This window comes from Neofelis nebulosa, chromosome 8 (assembly GCF_028018385.1).
Source record: "Neofelis nebulosa isolate mNeoNeb1 chromosome 8, mNeoNeb1.pri, whole genome shotgun sequence".
NCBI classification, from domain to species: Eukaryota; Metazoa; Chordata; class Mammalia; order Carnivora; family Felidae; genus Neofelis; species Neofelis nebulosa.
The window spans coordinates 68,884,827-68,902,309 of NC_080789.1; the positions used below are offsets into that span (position 1 = coordinate 68,884,827).

General features: G+C 41.4%; 1 protein-coding gene across 3 annotated transcripts; it reads left to right on the forward strand.

The window, feature by feature from the left end:
* The first annotated feature begins 2,547 nt into the window (after positions 1-2,547).
* On the forward strand, positions 2,548-16,368 carry SLC38A2 (solute carrier family 38 member 2). Of its 3 annotated transcripts, none has more exons than XM_058743037.1 (16): positions 2,548-2,686; positions 3,897-4,013; positions 4,312-4,393; positions 4,541-4,656; positions 7,526-7,599; positions 7,686-7,778; positions 7,908-7,989; positions 9,387-9,469; positions 9,866-9,924; positions 10,037-10,204; positions 10,608-10,687; positions 10,802-10,902; positions 11,485-11,609; positions 11,951-12,095; positions 12,216-12,313; positions 13,368-16,368. In XM_058743037.1, exons 2-16 carry the CDS (start codon positions 3,898-3,900, stop codon positions 13,464-13,466), a joined length of 1,521 nt encoding a protein of 506 aa, XP_058599020.1. In that variant the 5' UTR covers positions 2,548-2,686; position 3,897; the 3' UTR covers positions 13,467-16,368. The 3 variants fall into 3 exon arrangements, with proteins under 3 accessions (XP_058599020.1, XP_058599019.1, XP_058599022.1); XM_058743036.1 differs by having other exon boundaries at positions 2,554-2,686; positions 3,816-4,013; XM_058743039.1 differs by lacking the exons at positions 2,548-2,686; positions 4,541-4,656.
* The last annotated feature ends 1,115 nt before the right edge of the window (positions 16,369-17,483 follow it).

The window sequence follows — 17,483 nt, forward strand, 5'->3', positions numbered from 1 at the left end:
TTTTGGCTCAGATCATGATTCTAAGGTTGTGGGATGGAGCCCCTTGTAGGGCTCTGAGCTGAGTGTGGAGCCTGCTTAAGATTCTCTCTCTCTTTCTTTCTCTCTCTCTCTCTCTCTTCCTCTGCCCCCCCCAAAATAAAAAATGAAAATTAAAAAAAGAAAATCTAAAGTTGACAACCGATATTTGTGATTATTTTTCTGTCTTAGGTTTGCTTTTAGTAATGCATGGTGCCCCATGCATTTTAGCTGAAAGCATAACAGCAAAAACCTAAGCACGTCAGGCCTCCATTGGAAGTCACTTGACTTAGCAGATAGACCTCAGATCGGCCTTTGAAAAACAAGATGTTTTTCAATAAAACAATAAAAGAACAGATGTTTCAGTACCTCCCCCTCTTTTTCTCTTTTTCGTCATTTACTGTTCAGGTTCTTATACAGAAGTCAGAACAAGACTACAGCCCTCCCCCCCAGCATATGCACTAACATACACACACACACACACACACACACACACACACACACACACACCCTGAATTTTGCAGGTTCGCCTAAGTGTGAGTGGCAGTACAAACCACCAAAAAGTCCAAAGGACAAGAGATCCAGCTGTGAGGGTGCACCTTGCCAACCATAACCACAGACCCTGAGGGCTTCCTTAGCACATCTGACTGGGCAAAGGGACTCACCTGGATGAAAAAGTGGTTTCAAACCTTTTGATTTTTATCAGTTGAAACCTGATATAAAGAAACTTGCAGGGAGTCCTCTCTAACCCACCACTAAGATTGCTCTCCTGACAAGAAGAGTTGATTGGTGTTATTAGGGAAAGAATGTGGAAGAAAGGTAAGTTTTTTCAGTCCTGATTGTGTGTCAGATGCCAAACCTGCCTTGGGGAAGTTCACCATCTCCCCGGGGAGAGCAGACTACAAACAAACTCCAACAATTTTGAGTACAAGACAGCACAGGTTTAAAAAGTCCAGCACCACATGGTTTAGAAAAGAAACCACATGGTTCCTGCAGAAAGAGGGGGTAGCCTGAGGCTCCGTGACTAAGCCTTGGGTGATGGTGAGGGCAAGTTGGGCACTAAAGCAAGAAAGCATATTGTTTCCGTGAGACTGGTCTGACCACCAGAAGGGGTGGAGAACATAGGAGTGCAAAGGGGAAATCGGGTCCTCCCTTGTCAATCACGAACACTGGTGCAGGCCCAGGGCATCCGCAGCCTCACGTGCCACGGAAATAGACAGCTGTACAGATTTCCTCAGGAAAACATTGAAAGCAAAAATTGTGATCACACCCAACTCTTTCCTCTATGCCCTGCCCAATCTCTCCCACGTCCCCAAAAGGAAGACAGCAGTAGGTCAAACTCGTTTGTTTATTCATTCATTCAACAAGCATTTCTCCTAAGGGGCCTTTGTTTCCAGCAAGGGATGGACTCTTGCCTTTAGGCAGCACAGAGTATTCCGCAGCGAAGGGGCCCCCTAGTTGCCTGGCTCAGCAAGACCACATCACCACTGGAAGGGAAGGACGGCTCGGTCGGGAGAAAGTCTCCCAGACTAGCACTCCAGTGGAGGCAGCGCCTTTGTAAATACGAGGGAAGAAAGGCGAGGTGAGAAGTGCTCTCAAATTGGGTCTGGGGGTGGTGGAATGAGCGAAATGTGTCTGCGAAAGGAAAACTGGGAACTCCTACACCTTCTCAGAAGAGCGGCTCCCCCCACCCCGGAGGCCCATCTGGGATCCCCTTTCAAAGGGTCTCTGGCTTGCTGGTCGGCATGTAGTTTTCCCCCTCCTAGGGTTTTCCACGTTCATACAAAAAGGATAGACCGACATGGAGCTGGCCCCACCAGGCTAGTTTTGAAGAGTGAAAGCAGGTCTAGACGGAGAAGAAAGAACGAGAACAGAAATCGACCATGGAGACAACGTTGCTGCGTTAGTCCAAGTTTGCGAGTGAAAAACCCCAAGTAAATCACAAAATAACAGGCAGGAGAGAGTTGGGTGGGCGGGATGTGTCCCCAAAAAGCCTGGAGGAGAAAGCAAAGACTGCTGGTAACTCGGACGGAAGGGAAATGAAGCAGAAGGCTCCTTAAAGACAACCGCATGTGTTGGGCACATATCGAGGTTGACATGAACAGGCCAAGATGAGCATGGGGGGTCTTTCCCGGCTGACTAGGAGACCGGAGAGAGTGGGGTTTGGCTCTCCGGAGGGCTGGGGGCGCCAGCGGGCGGAGCTACGGCCCCGAATGGGCCGCGGGTAGAGGGGTGGGACGGGGCGGGGCCTGCGGGCCCGGGCGGGCCGGGGGAGGAGCCCAGGTGGTGTTGATATACAAAGAGACAGCACCCCGGCGGCTGCGGCCCCGCCCCCTAACGCGTCCTCCTGGGCGGCTGCTATAACCCGCTGCTCGGCGGGCAGCTTCAGAGCCGCGCGACGCCGCCGTCCTGGAGCACTTTACCTACAGCACCGCCGGCAGCCGAACCACGCGTTCCCGTACACTCGAGCCTTTCCCTTGAGACGGCGGACGCCTGACGATTGGGGCGGCAATTTGCCATTTCCTTTTTTTTGCTAAAATTATTTTCCCTGCCTATTGTTGGGTTTTTTTGTTTTGTTTTGTTTTTGTTTTGCGATTTTTGTTTAGCTGAGAAAACCCCACTGAAGGCGTTTTCGTGACGTCTCCGGGATACGAGAGCCGAGACCACCGAGGTAACGCGCGCGGGGGCGTCTGTGCAAAGGGCGCGGGCCCAAGCGGGAGTGGGGGAGGGGCGTCCGGGAGGGGCCGCGGGTGGAAGGCAGCTGCGGGGGTCGTTTCCTCCCAGGACTGGCGTTTGTGGTCGGCGGGGCCCGTCTTCGACCCCGGCCCGTAAGGGGGTCGCCGCCCTCCTCCGGACGGGGGAGGGGCGCGGCGCGGGGGCCGCGTGCCCGCCGGGAGGGGAGCCGCATCCTCCCGTTAGGGGGAGGGGAACCAGCCCGGCCCGCGGCCCCGCTGCGGCAAGTCTTGTGACTGATTTGCATTAATAAAAAAATTAAATCGAGGGGTCCTGGAATTTGGGAGCAGCAGAGGTGGGTTCGGGCTTCTGGTATACAGAGGCCACGGTTGGGGAAGACGGGCCAGGAACATTTGATAATCGGCGATCGATATTGCATCAGTTTCCTTTCCGGGCATAGGAGGGGCCAGCCGGGCGAAGCGCTAGCGAGCCAAATGCCTGTAGACGAGTGTGCTCGAGGGCACGGGCGTGCGCGTGTAAACAAACCCTCGCCGCCTCTGCTTGCTGGGGAACGGGTGTTCTCCCCTTCTCGAGAGAGGACTCTTGTCAGCCCTTTATGCCCTCTTCGAGTCCGCTATGTGCCGCAGAGGCATTTCCCCGTGTGGGGACCCTGGACACGAAAGGACGGATTACGCGCACTGCTGTTGCAAATCCTAGAAACGGGGAGCTGTGCGCCTGGGGTGCGCGCACACCTAACCAATGCCCGGCGTGCCTGTGCACGACCAGAGAGGCTGGAGGAAAAGCAAAACCGCCCCCTTGCACCCCACTCCTCACACTTGGGATAATGGAGAGGGTGCAGTACCAAAATCCGTTGGAGAGGGTCCGGAGGGCACGGGCCTCTGCGGGCACATCGCCGCGGTGGGACCATCTTTGTTCTTCGCGGCTTCGCTGTCTGTACTTTTCCGCCCCTTGGCGCGCCCCCGCCCCTCTCGCTCGGCTGGTACTTTTCCACTCGCCTGGCCGGGGATGAATCAGCCGCGCTGCGCCTCCCCGCGGCGTCACGTGACCACGGCGGGCGGGCGGGCGGGCGCTGCAGTCCTGACGCGCCGCCTCTACCTTCTTCGCAGGCGGCCGCGCGGGCCGGTGCACTGCCAAGGACAAAAGGAGCCCAGTGTTGATCGCTGTACCCTATTTCCTCCCGGTGCCAGCATGAAGAAAGCCGAAATGGGAAGGTTCAATATTTCTCCGGATGAGGACAGCAGCAGCTACAGTTCCAACAGCGACTTCAACTACTCCTACCCCACCAAGCAAGCTGCTCTGAAAAGGTAGGAGAAGTTGTGTGCTTTTTTTTCTTAAAACGGCTTGGGGGGGGGGGTCCGGGGTTCTTTACCCCCGACTCTGCTTCTGTTGCTTTAATTTACTGTAGCATTTGGAGAGTGTGTAATCTCTGAAAGAGTATCCGATTGTCGCAGTGACAGTATTTCGTGTGAAAGTCGACTCCTACTTAATTCTTAGGCGTTTTAGTAAAGGTGTGTGACAGCACTAAAGGGCAGTCTGTTCAGGCATTCCGTTGTATATTTCAAAAACAGTTCAGGTTTACCCTTTTTTTTTTTAACCTCACAGCCATTATGCAGATGTAGATCCTGAAAACCAGAACTTCTTACTTGAATCGAATTTGGGAAAGAAGAAGTATGAAACAGACTTTGTAAGTTGAAAATAATAATTTGTGTGTCTGTGGCTTTATGGAGTAAAAGAATAGTTTTACGTTTAGATTTCAATCTAACTTGCCCAAAGCTGGTTTTCTCCATTTAATTATTGTTATATGTTTGGTTATCGTTTTCCCTCTATGTAGCATCCAGGTACTACTTCCTTTGGAATGTCAGTATTTAATCTGAGCAATGCGATTGTGGGCAGTGGAATCCTTGGGCTTTCTTATGCCATGGCTAATACTGGAATTGCTCTTTTTATGTAAGTATGTGTAAGTAGTGAGTCTGCCATGCAGGGCAGTTAATATGACGATAAAACATACTTTTGGCTCCAGAGATGGAATTTACAGTTGAAGTAGTTGACTTAAAAATCATTTGTGTGAAATTTAAAATGAAAAATCCAAAAACCTCTTTATTCTGATGTGTAACTGCATGATACCAAGAAAGCCAATTAGGAAGAAGTAGGACAACACTTTAATAATTAAACCAACAGTCTTTAAATCAATTGGAATAGTTAAAAGTTGTAACGGGTTGGATTGTGAAGAAGAACTATTGATAAATCCAAGGTGGTTAGAAATTTTGTTCTAGCAAAATGGAAAGCAAAAATACTAATAAGCATGGTACTTCCAAATTGGTTTATAAATGAGTTTCCCCAAGAACCTTTGCACAAGGAAAACAGACTTTTTAAAATATATAGGGTGTGGTGGTATTTGCTTAACCTGGAACATGTTTGTTCTAAGAAAAGTGAGTCATAATTTTCTGGACACTGAAAGAACCCATATGTGGTGTGGTTTGTTTTTTTTGTTTTTTTTTTCCCTTTTTAATATTTATTTCTTTCAGGTCTGTGTGGTTGCTACATGCCATAGCAAAGAAATAAATATTTTAATAAGTACTTGCTTTTAAATGTTTTTTTTTTTTTTTTTCCCCCCTAGTTGCCCAATTAAAATTACTTATTCCAGTGCTTTCTAGCATCAATGCCTAGACTGGAATTTTGGGGCTATAGAAGACAGTGGTTGTTAACTGATGTGGGGTCACTAATCCTTGGAAAATAAGACAAGTGTGGACATTATGTCCAGAAAAGAAGAAGTACAAAAGTACATGTAAATTTGACCATACATTTTCAGTGATGTCTGTATCATAGCTGTTAAGTACCTATGGGCTCCTGGCTAAGGCAAGTTCTGTGGAAGATAGTGTGATTTATTGTGCAGATGAGGAAACTATCCCTTACAGGGAGTATGGAATTGTCCCTTTTGTGACAGATGTGTTTTAGTTAGCTGACAGGTGCCATCTACTCAAGTTATTTTCTCCAGCAGAATAGCATGTTCATGAAAGGAAAAGCAGACCTTTGCAAAGTTCTGCTTCGTGGTGAAATTCCACACTGAAGTTAAGCCTGGCTTTGAGCATTGGAAGCTAGGATTCCAGCAGCTTGCTTCTTTAGCATGAAGCTTTTGAGAATTCTTACTAAGGGGAAGGACCCTAGAGTTTCAAAGTTTTTACTGGGGAGCTTGAATGGCGTCATTGTTAAATATTTGAAGTCCTTCCTGGCTCTTATAAAAACTAGAGACAGTCTTTAAAGGCTGCTGGTATGGTTATATGTTATAATTACACAAGACAAAATGGCACCTGTTTCATAAGTGAAAACAAAATTCTGATGTTACCCTTGCACTTTTGAAATTACCTATACTTTGGTAAAGTCTCTGTGTTTGATTAACCTTTTTAATAAATGGTTAAATAACATCAGGAGTGATGAAGTGAGTGTTTAATGCCATCAGTATCTTACAAGGTGTATTTAGAGGATATAGAGGTATGCAGGTAAATGGGCCAAAAGCCACGTGGCTGCTATAGTCTGGTTAAACAACTCTAGCTACGCTTATTAGGCAGACTCAGTCTTGAAACTGAAAGTGACCTCAAAGGTTATGAAGTCCATTCATCCCTCATTGTAATTTCAGTGTAAGAAAGAAGGGCTGAATTTGTCAACATACTTTGAACACTGCTTTTGATTAAACCAACAACTTTGTACAGTTAGAAGTAAAAGTAAGGCTGATGGTGTCATTTTTCCACCTCAGACTAGACCCCATGAAACTTGTGGCATGAGAATGGCAGTTTTAATGCAACCACCTAGGTTTTAACTAATAGACATCCGGTTCTTTGCCAGACCTGATATGGTACCATATTCAGTGTTCGTGTACAGAATCAAAAAAAGGGGCTCTCTTGTTTGCAGAGTTTTCTGTGCTTTCTCTGGTTTTGACTTTTTTTGTTGTTGTCCTTTTTAATAAAAAGAAATCCATACTTTTCTTGGCTTGCCCAGGAGGGGAGGAAAGTAAAGCTGCAACGAGAAAGAACTTGTGCCCTTAAAACTAAGTGACATTAGGGAACCTTTAGTTCCTCCCTATTTTTTAACTTTTTTTCTGTTCCACCAGATGGAGGGGAGGAGATAGCCCACTCAACTGATAGCCTGCTTGTTCTAGCACAGGCATTGTTTAAATTTGTCATATTACTGGGCCTGTATTTACACCATGGTGGGCAATATGGTATATTGTCACAGTGGTTACTTCTCTGACTTGTGCCCAGTTGTTTGTAAAGCTGTGCCTGACTATCTCTTTTCCCTTTATAGTCCCATTCCTCCTCTTATTTATGTAGTCCAAGTGGTCTCAAGATCTTTCCTGAACCTGTCTCGGTTGCATTTCACAAGTGCTTTGTGGGCTGGGTTTACTGGCAGATAATTACCACCATTTTATAGATAAAAGGAACTATTAAAATGCAGAGAAGTGGCAAGGATACAGTTAAATATTACAGTGCCAGAATCAAAGTTCAAGTCTCATGAGTCCACCACCTTAAAGTTGAGCTTTCCTGGGTCTCCCGACACCTTTGAGTCAGTAGGTAAACCCCTGCTTTAACCAGTATTGTAGAACTAACACCTGAGACACAGTGCAAGTTTTTAGTACCAGGTAAGAAAAGATGACACTCTAGCCAGGAGAGTAAACACCAGTCCTTGGAGGCTTTCTGTCTAGCGCAAGAACTATTAGGACACGTTACGTTCCATATTTAATGTGTAGCTACAAGCAAAAGAATGGTCTTTAAATACAGCTGTGCTTATTGATAACCCTGTGCCTTTTCCTTCTCTTCATCAGAATTCTCTTGACATTTGTGTCCATATTTTCCCTGTATTCTGTTCATCTCCTTTTGAAAACGGCCAATGAAGGAGGTATGGTAGCATTCTTGAGATTTCTAAAACAATTTATGCCTGTCACGATTTTCTCCCTTCATGCTTCTGTGTTCTTCATATTACAGGGTCTTTATTATACGAACAGTTGGGACATAAAGCATTTGGATTAGTTGGAAAGCTTGCGGCCTCTGGATCAATTACAATGCAGAACATTGGAGGTAAGGATTTTTAAAAGGTGATTTGGGTAGACTTTTTGCTCTTTGTGTAGCACAGAGTGGTGACACGTTACTTTCGGTGTCACATGCCACATTTTGCACTTGTAATGGTATAATTTTGTTTTCCTCCAGCTATGTCAAGCTACCTCTTCATAGTGAAATATGAGTTACCTTTGGTGATCCAGGCATTAATGAACATTGAAGATACAACTGGGTAGGTGCTAAGTAAGGTTACTCATAAGAAAAATTATAGTCTAAAATGGTTAGATACATTTTATCAAAGTTGGATACAAAATAATTACCAATAATTTTTCCGTAAGTGTTCCTGTTGAAATTGAGCAAGAAGTCCCCCATCAACTGAGCCGAACTCTTAAGAAAGAGGGCAGATAGAAGCTAGTGCTGTAACTCTGAATAACTTCTGTAACCTGTGTGTGAAAACAGGTTTTCTAGAACTTCACTTTTTTATATTCATTGAGAGATTGTAGCTGAATAACACATACTCCAACCTAAGGTTGAAGCTTTGAGTAATGTTAAAGACCAGTCCTGTCTGATTTTTTGTAAATTTGAAATTCTTAAAGCTTAAATCTGTTCAAAATGTATAATACCAGAAAATGTATGACCACACTGTGGAAACCTTATCCTTGTAGCAAAGTTATTCCTCCCAGTGGAGGAACAGGTTTTTATCTAAAGTAAACATGGGGAAGGATCATTCACTTGCCCGCCTGCAGCTCATTATCTCAAAGTAGAGCAATGTGGTTATCTCTTTGGCTTGAGAAATTTAATAAGCCACCTTAAACACTCGTTTTCTGTGGGGTCTTTGTTGCCGAAGTAAGTGGAGTAGAATTCACAGGGCATTTAGAATTTGGAAACGGCTATTTAAAAGAGGGTATGGTTGATTACCTGGAAAGGAAGAGACCTCGTTAGAACTCTTAGGACACATGGGTAATTTTTTCTCTAAGTTCAGAAGGGACCTTTTGACTGTTTTTGGAGTCAAGGTGGGTCAAGGTGTCACAACATACTTTTGACAACCTGGAATAAATCCTGGTTTGGGGAATTGGGTTTTGTTGTCTTTTCTTTGCCTGTGTATTTTACCTAAGTATGAAAAAGTCTCCTTGTTGACGTGTTGAATAAGTACTTGTGCTAATGGATGTCTGAAAGAAACTTGTTTTAAATTTTCTTGTCTCTAGCATTAAAAATTGCAGGCTCTAAAGCTATCTGTTACAGAGTTGGTGTACAATTCTTCTAAAAATGCTTCAAGATAAGATTACTGGCCTAACAATGCTGCTTTGTTCCTTACATTAGTATCAAGCCTTTAAGAAGCATTTTATGTTATGAATCAGCTGGCAGCCTTCCCAGAGCAGACAGTGGGACAAAAGTTATACTGTTCACACCCCATTTCTAACCTGAGTGAATATTCAGCTAGCCCAGAGTTAGACATTTATTCCTGCCTATGCTCTGTCTGTGAATAAGCGGCACTTTTTCCAAACTTGTCTTTTTTGTGTGTTTATTTTTATAGTATTTCTATAAAATGAGTCCCAGGAGAAGATGTGTCTAACGTTTTGGGGATTTTCATGATTGGTTTTGACCTTGTTTCTCTTTTCTTTAATTCAGACTGTGGTATCTGAACGGTGACTATTTGGTTTTGCTGGTGTCGCTGGTGCTCATTCTTCCTCTGTCACTGCTGAGAAACTTAGGTGAGCAAACTCCTCTCGAAAGAATTGAAATGAGCCTCTCACCAGCTAGTTGGCTTGCCCTTAATAGAAACGGAAAGCCAAAAGGTCCCCAACACATAACTTTGGAAGCGGGAGAATATACCCCTGTGTAGGCCTTTCAAAATCCTGTGGCCAGGGGCTAGAATGTCTTGTTGACATTTGATAATATCTCTGCTTCATAAATAATCATACAAAATGAAAGTTTCCACTCTTTCAGTTATTTATTTTTACATAATTCTATACCTGGGTATATAAGAATTAGAAATTTCGTATTGTGTTTATACTAAAGTCTTCTAGGCAGCATTGAGTTATTTAGTTGAGAAAATATATTTGCCTGCAATCTGCTGAATTAAAGTTTAATTTCTGCCCCTCTTACAGGATATTTGGGATATACCAGTGGCCTTTCCTTACTGTGCATGATGTTCTTTCTGATTGTGGTAGGTATAATTTTTCTGTAACACTAGAGATTCTCTTATGAGCCCAGTCACACTATTCAGTTTAACAAATGCAAAATTATTCAATTTAACAAATGCAAAATAATGTTTTCAGGTGATTTGCAAGAAATTCCAGATCCCTTGTCCTGTGGAAGTTGCCTTGATAATTAACGAAACCGTAAACAGCACCTTAACACAGCCAACAGCTTTTGCACCTGAGATGGTATTTAATGTGACTGATGACGATACTTGCAAACCACGTTATTTTATCTTCAACTCCCAGGTAACTGAATATAGTCTTTATTTCCTTAAAGTAAGATTTTAGGGAAGAAGAGAGGGAAACTCTCCACCAGAAATTAATTCCCAAGGAAAAGGGAGGAGAGTTAATAGCTACTCTTCAACCATGAGTAGCTAGTTATTGAATTATTGAGGACTGAGAAGAAAGCCGTAGGTTTGTATCTTAATATAGATGGAGAAATGAACTAATCCTATGATGTTAATAATTGACACATTTAGAAGTTAGGATGTTGGTCACACTTAGTGAACAGATTAGAAGGGAATCTAATTATGCAAGGGAGACTTTGAGGTTCTGATCCTAAAATTCATTAATACAAAATAGAAGCTGCAAAACTGTGGTAACACGTGTTCCATAAGGATTTTAAGTAAATTTTTACTTTTTTTTGCAGACTGTCTACGCTGTGCCAATTTTGACCTTTTCATTTGTCTGTCATCCTGCTATTCTTCCCATTTATGAAGAGCTGAAAGGGTGAGTGCTTTACTTATTTTTATATACATTCGTTGGGAAAGTTAGAAAAGTATTAGATTACTGCGATAACTACTGCTAAAATACAGATTTGTATTTTTCTCTGAATTTACACAGCCGCAGCCGTAGAAGAATGATGGATGTGTCCAAGATTTCATTTTTCGCTATGTTTCTCATGTACCTGCTTGCTGCCCTCTTTGGATACCTGACATTTTATGGTAAATAATGTCTGGATTTCAGAAAAAGACACTTTGTGAAGTAAAATCGATACGTTCTTGTGTATAATCTATCACTTGTATTCTGTCTATTTTGGTATATTTCATATCTGTGATGAGAACCTGAATTTGGAGCTTTAGACTATAGGAATATAGTGTATTTAATCTGTGACTTCTCAAGTCCAGGTTCATCTCATTAGTCATGTGATGGCATTTGTATGTGATGCGCTTGCACCTAAATTCATCCTCCCCACCTCCTCTTCCAATCACCTTTCTGTTATACAACACAAACTGTAAGCCAGACCATGGGATTTAGCTATTTAGCTCCTGTTGTTTTTGATGGGGGTCATGTGGCTAAATCTGCTTGGTATTTAGGAAAATTTCCCTTCAATGTTATTTTAATTGCATTAACCCTAATTCCAAATTAATCTTATTAGCCTCTTAGTTTATAGTCGTTTTGTGCGTAGCTAATAACTGGTGCAAATTTGCTGTAAGTTAGATTTGTTAGATTTTCTACCTGATCTCTAGAGGAAATGGCACACTTGAAGCTTTTTTTTTTTTTCCTTTTTTTGTCTTTCCCCATAGAACATGTGGAGTCAGAATTGCTTCATACCTACTCTACTATCATGGGAACTGATATCCTCCTTCTCATCGTTCGGCTGGCTGTGCTAGTGGCTGTCACTCTGACAGTACCAGTAGTGATTTTCCCGGTAAGTAATCCCCTCCCTGCTCTGCTTTCATTCAGTAGGAATGCGTTTTTAAACATGTGGAGATTTGTGAGCAACACCAAGTTGATGGTCGTTTTCGGGGGATTTTTTTTTTAATATTTTGTAGATTTTCCAAACATCCTGGGGCATTTTTTCCATAATTGAAGATCTAAAATGATCTTCCGGCATCCAGATGTTAAAGGAAACAGCAGCAGAGGAAGGGACACAATTTAACAATTTAGAAAGCTGCTTTTTTAGATATATTTCCCATTATTTGGGATTTTTTTTTTCTCCCATTAATTCAAAGCTGGAATTGCAATTTCTGTATGCGTTTTCTTTTGCAGATCCGGAGTTCCATAACTCACTTGTTGTGTGCAGCAAAAGATTTCAGTTGGTGGCGTCATAGTCTCATTACAGTGTCTATCTTGGCGTTTACCAATTTGCTTGTTATCTTTGTCCCAACTATTAGAGACATCTTTGGTTTCATTGGTAAGTTTGAGCAAGTGTCAGAAGTTTTTTCACATATCAGGGATTTTAAAGTTTAAAAAATGAATGACAAGCGACTCACTATTTGTCAAGACAATTTGTCAAGAAAATTTTCTTTTACAGGTGCATCTGCAGCTGCTATGTTGATTTTTATTCTTCCATCTGCCTTTTATATCAAGCTAGTGAAGAAAGAACCTATGAAATCCGTACAGAAGATTGGGGTGAGTGAGATACCCTGACTACCAGAAACTGTAATCTTCTAACCAGAATTTCCTCACCTGGTTTTAATTTTAGTCTCTTAGCTGTTTGTTGTGGTTATACTTCTGAGTTTCTAGCAAATAGTTCTATAATGGTATATTCTGCATACAGGTGGAAGGTTGGACGGGCGGTGAAAGACCATTTTGCTTCTAATACAAACCTAAGTTCATTGCAAGAAAGCTGTTGAGATATTTTAGAGAGAGGAATAGAGATAAAGAGTGGAGATACTGACTCAGCTTTCAGTAGTAGTTTAACTGGTGTTTGCTGGAGTGCCCCTTGTTACAGACACTCAAATAGGCCTTCTTAAAGGAGAGAACAGAACTAACCATCTTCAAAGCAAAGCTGTGGGGAGCTGTCACAACACTTCAAAGTGCCATAATGTACTTTAAAGTGGAATAACAACTAATTTTACAAAGAATATGATATGTTAACTGGTGGTGGGGCTATTTAGGGAGAAGACTGCTTTTTAGTCGTTACTCTGCTACAATTCGAGTCTGATTAAAGAACGAGAATTGCTTATTAAAAAAAAAACTGCCATCTTGTTTTACTCAAAATATATAGTGGCAATAATTGAAGGGGGTAGAATTAGGAGTAAAGTTACTCCTGTCTCTTTGGAAAACTTCTGGCTCTGATGCAGGCTGCATTTTAGGTTGACTTCGGTTTGATTCTGTGATTGAAGTTTTTGCTTTAAAAAATGCAAAAAACCCAAAACAAAAAATCAGTCCCATTCTATTACATGAAGGAGTTTATTAAGCAAAGAACATTTATTTACCTTTTCATTTGAGACAAAGGAATGAAAAAGCAAAACTTTGGAAGATTTCAAAAGTAGACTTATTTTGTACTGCAGGTAACCCCCTGGTACCTTAACAACAGTTTAAATATCTTTAGCAAGTTAACAAGGTATGTGAAATGCTGTCAGCTTAATTTTAGTAATTACAAGACTTTTTAAAAGTAAGAAGGAATGTTGAGTGGATATATTTCTTTGCTTGCTGATCAATTTCTCTTTGCTCATTGCAGGCTGTGTTCTTCCTATTAAGTGGCATAGTGGTGATGACCGGAAGCATGGCCTTGATTGTTTTGGATTGGGTGCACAATGCCCATGGAGGTGGCCATTAACTGGCACCACTGAAACTCCCATAGTCCACTTGATGCCAGTGTTGAGTCAACTCAACTCACTATGAAATTTCACCTAATGTTTTCAGTTTCACTTCCTTTTGAAGTGCAGATTCCTCGCTGGTTCTTCTGAGTGCAGAATAAGTGAACTTTTTTTTTTCTTTTTAAAGAAATTATTCTGTATACTAGAAATGGATATTAACAACAAAACCACGAGTCTCGGGTTAATGGAAGTGACAATTTTATTCCATTCCAGAGAATGGACGAACTCTTAACTTTTATCAAGCCACATGTTTGGCTGTGTCATTGTTTAACTTGGATATTTTATGATTTTACTTGAATGTGCCTAATGGAACCATTCGATGTGAGAAACAGTTCTTATTAATTTACAGCAAAGTATTGAAATAACCATTGAGGAAAACACTATTATGTTTTTGTACCAAAAATATTTAAAGACCTCAGAAGCACTATTTTACTTTTAAAAAAATTGCTTTTTTTTTTAAACCTTCTCCAAAAACAACTGTCAACAAATTCCATTAAGAAAAACTCATTGGTATTTAAAAACAAATGTTAGTATTATGAAATGATTTGCCTTTTTGTAGGCATAATAAGCCAAATACTTTTTTTACCCAAAAAATTTTTAGAGAAAATGATGTAATGAAAAATTGTACCATGAATAGGAGCATAGTTTTTTCCATTCAGACTTCACCATTAAAGAATAATTGAATATTGTTATACCAAATCAGGTGAACTTGTTCATCACTTTTCTTCTGTGGCCCCAAATAATTTGCTTCATTCAGACTGAGATATTTATGGCTTCAGTCTGTTAGAATGGAAGATACAATGCAAATATTTCTGTGGAAAGTAAAATAACTAATTTTGAGGTACCAAATAGTGCAATTGGGTAAAACAGGGTTTATTCAGTTGCATCTGTCTCCAGAGTTGTATTGACAGCTCTGGGTTTTTTGGGCCAGCCCTTTTTTGACATTGCTTCCAGCAGTGGAAAATGAGCATTTGATGGCTACAGGCCAAAACTATTCTATCCAGAGAGTACAACTTTTCAAAATGCTCATCTGCTCCTGGAAGTGTGAATTACTTGATAATGTATGGCTTAGTTGTGTTCATGTTTTGTCTACAGTAGAGGTCTAATTTCACAGGTTACACCGATATTTGGTATAAGTTCTCTTTGTATAGGCCACTGGGTTTCTCATGCAGTAATTTTTTAAAAACTCATTTGCACTGGATTGTCATCTCATTCTTGTACAACACAGAATTGTTTACATCCAACAAGTGGTTAGCTAGGGAAACCAGTGCAACCTGAGTGTAAGGAGTTGGTCCAACTGCATGTGCACCCTGCCATTTCAATGCCAGTTAGAAGTGAAAAAAATTACTTGGCTTTAAGAGCACATTTATTGTACGTTATGGTGTATGGTGAATATATTAAATAATGTGGTACTTTGCTCATCAGGCATAATGTCTAAAATCCAGTATATACATAATTCCATTAGTGGTTGAGGGAAGCAAATAATGGAATCATTAATTGGTCATCTGGCTCTTAAGGTTTTCTCTTGAACTAAGCATTTCTAGTTGTAGGCAAGGGCCAGAAATGTGGCAGACATGGTTTTTGTTACACATTCTTGTATTATATGTGAGTAAATTGCAGACAGGATGTGTCTGTAAAGACCCTTGTGGATGGAACTGGAAGACGTCTTGTAGTGCTACATTGGGTGAAACCAATGGTCCATTTTTGTTTCTACAAAAATTGAGTAATTGGGGACCATCTAGAAAGGCAGTGAGAAGATGGATTCTACAGCACTGCTTTCATTTAATTGGGCTTTGGCACTCCCTTCAAATCCAGAACCTCACCTCTAGTTCAGACCAAGAACTGGCACTTCTACTTGAGTTCCTGGAAGGATTGCCGACTTTGTATCTGAGACCTGCCAGGGAATATACCAAGTAGAGTTGTTTTCTACAGTTTACATCCTTTCAATGTGGGAGAAACTACCATGGCAACCAGAAAGGAATGGAAAAAAGAATTTTCTTCTCACAGCGAATTGATGTGGGGAGGCTCCTTCAATCCTCTTTGGCTGTTTGAGTTTCAAAATGAACTGCCTAGAGTAAATTGCATTGCATGATATTCTTGGAGCTATCTTGTCTGCCTTGAGGTTCCTAAACAGTGAATTCCCATTAATGAGCAGTCTTCAGTATTAAAACCACTGTCTTGTCACCTCATTTTGCATTACTGTCTTCCGTGGATGTTTCAGTTATAACTGTAATGTTATTTATAGAACAGCATTAATCCATTAAAGCTAACCTATTTTTCAATATTTATGATAATCTGTACATACATTGTCTGTCCATATGTATTTGTAATATATAATGTATATAATGTCAGGTTTGGGTCTGGGTTCAAGTGTATATATTCCTGTAAGTTTCTTAACTGCATTTTGATGAATTCACATTATGTATCTATAAGAATTGTCCCCAAAGTACCTGTACAGAGATTTCAATATAAACAAATTGACAAATTATGTAAACACTAAAACCTTAAAGTATTCTTTAAGTTGTATTTGCAATAAATAGACTGGATGAATATCACATTTTTTCATGAAAACTTGGTGCAAATTCAGATCTCTTATTTAAATTTTAAATAAGGTCTAATTTTCAAAATGCAGTAGTTTCAAAATGTGATCTAGTGTAATGAAATCAAATGTGATCTAGTGTAATGAAAGATCTTTGAGAACCTGGGTGTGTTAGCTTTATGTATATAGTGTAAATACCCCCACTGTACTGTTAGAGGCCAACACTTCCACTAGGACTTGTTGGCAAAGAGTGCTACACCGTTTCAATGAAACAATGTATGTTTGTTTTAACTGAACTAAAATAAATACATGCTTAATCCTGAGTAGTCCTGTTTTCTTTGAGGTAATGGGATAAACAGTCTCTGATGTATTTTACATCAGGACCTACTGAGGTGTCCATATAATGGTAAGGAGTATGATGAAGAGAATGGTCAGAAAGAAGTTTTCAAGTTCCTAAAAGTGTGAAGAGGGAAGGAAAAACCTGCTGAAAGGCCTCCCAAGGACCCAGAGTTGGGCCTGCTGTGGGTAGGCCAGTAGTGCATCAGGATCACCTGGGAGCTTTTTATGAGTGCAGCTACACAGTCTGATTCCATAGGTCTGGAGGGCAGCCCACAGGTCACCCTCACCCCCACCCCAGAAACCTACCCCAGCTGATGCTGAGGCACAGATAAAACTAAGGAGTGCTGAAATAGGCCTAGGAAGAAGTCCCGTGGAGTTCAGCTTAGGTGAGGTCCCAGGAAAGCATCAGCACTGTGGCTGCAGACGAATCCGCAGACCGGCTGAAGTTTATCTGAGTGACACTAGATGGGAGAGGGGTTGCTAAGATACAAACAGTAGTTCAGGTATGGCCTACTGATAGCCTTCAAAGCTTAGAGCATGTGCAGTGAAATATCCCAGGCCAAAACAAAAGAAGATACAGCACCAGGTGTGCTTGGGAGTGGTTGCAAAGGCCACAATTTTTCCGCAAGTGCAATGGTTAAGTGGGAGGGCATTATTTGTGGTTAGAAAGTAGAGCAGAATATGCAATACCTCCGAATTAACAAAAGGCTTAGAGGTGTCAGTTACTCATCTGAGTGTTCGTTGCACACCTACTGCATACAAATAACATGCCCTTGGGAAAGATGATGAGGTTGTGTGTCACACTCCAGTTTTAACAGAATCCAGACACTTTGAATGAGCCATTCCAAAAAGAAAAGGGATACCGAAATGAAGCAGAATACCAATTTAATTAATCTGAAACTAGGAATATATTTGGTGGGTAGGTCCACTCAAGAGATGAAAATACAGTTCTATAACCAGGTAGTTAGCTATTCCCAAAAGATCTCTCCAGTAAACCTGAGGAATATTCTAGGAACGCTTCTAACTAAAGAACAAGAGTAGTCTGTCCTGACTTGGAAATACTCTTTCCTGGACAATTGGCTTAGTTATGTTTCTGGTA

Coding starts and splice junctions, on each gene's coding strand:
- SLC38A2 (XM_058743037.1), top strand. CDS start 3,898: ATGAAGAAAGCCGAAATGGGAAGGTTCAATATTTCTCCGGATGAGGAC. Junction 10,205..10,607: donor ATTTTATCTTCAACTCCCAG/GTAACTGAATAT, acceptor TTTTTTTTGCAG/ACTGTCTACGCTGTGCCAAT. Junction 12,096..12,215: donor AGACATCTTTGGTTTCATTG/GTAAGTTTGAGC, acceptor TTTCTTTTACAG/GTGCATCTGCAGCTGCTATG.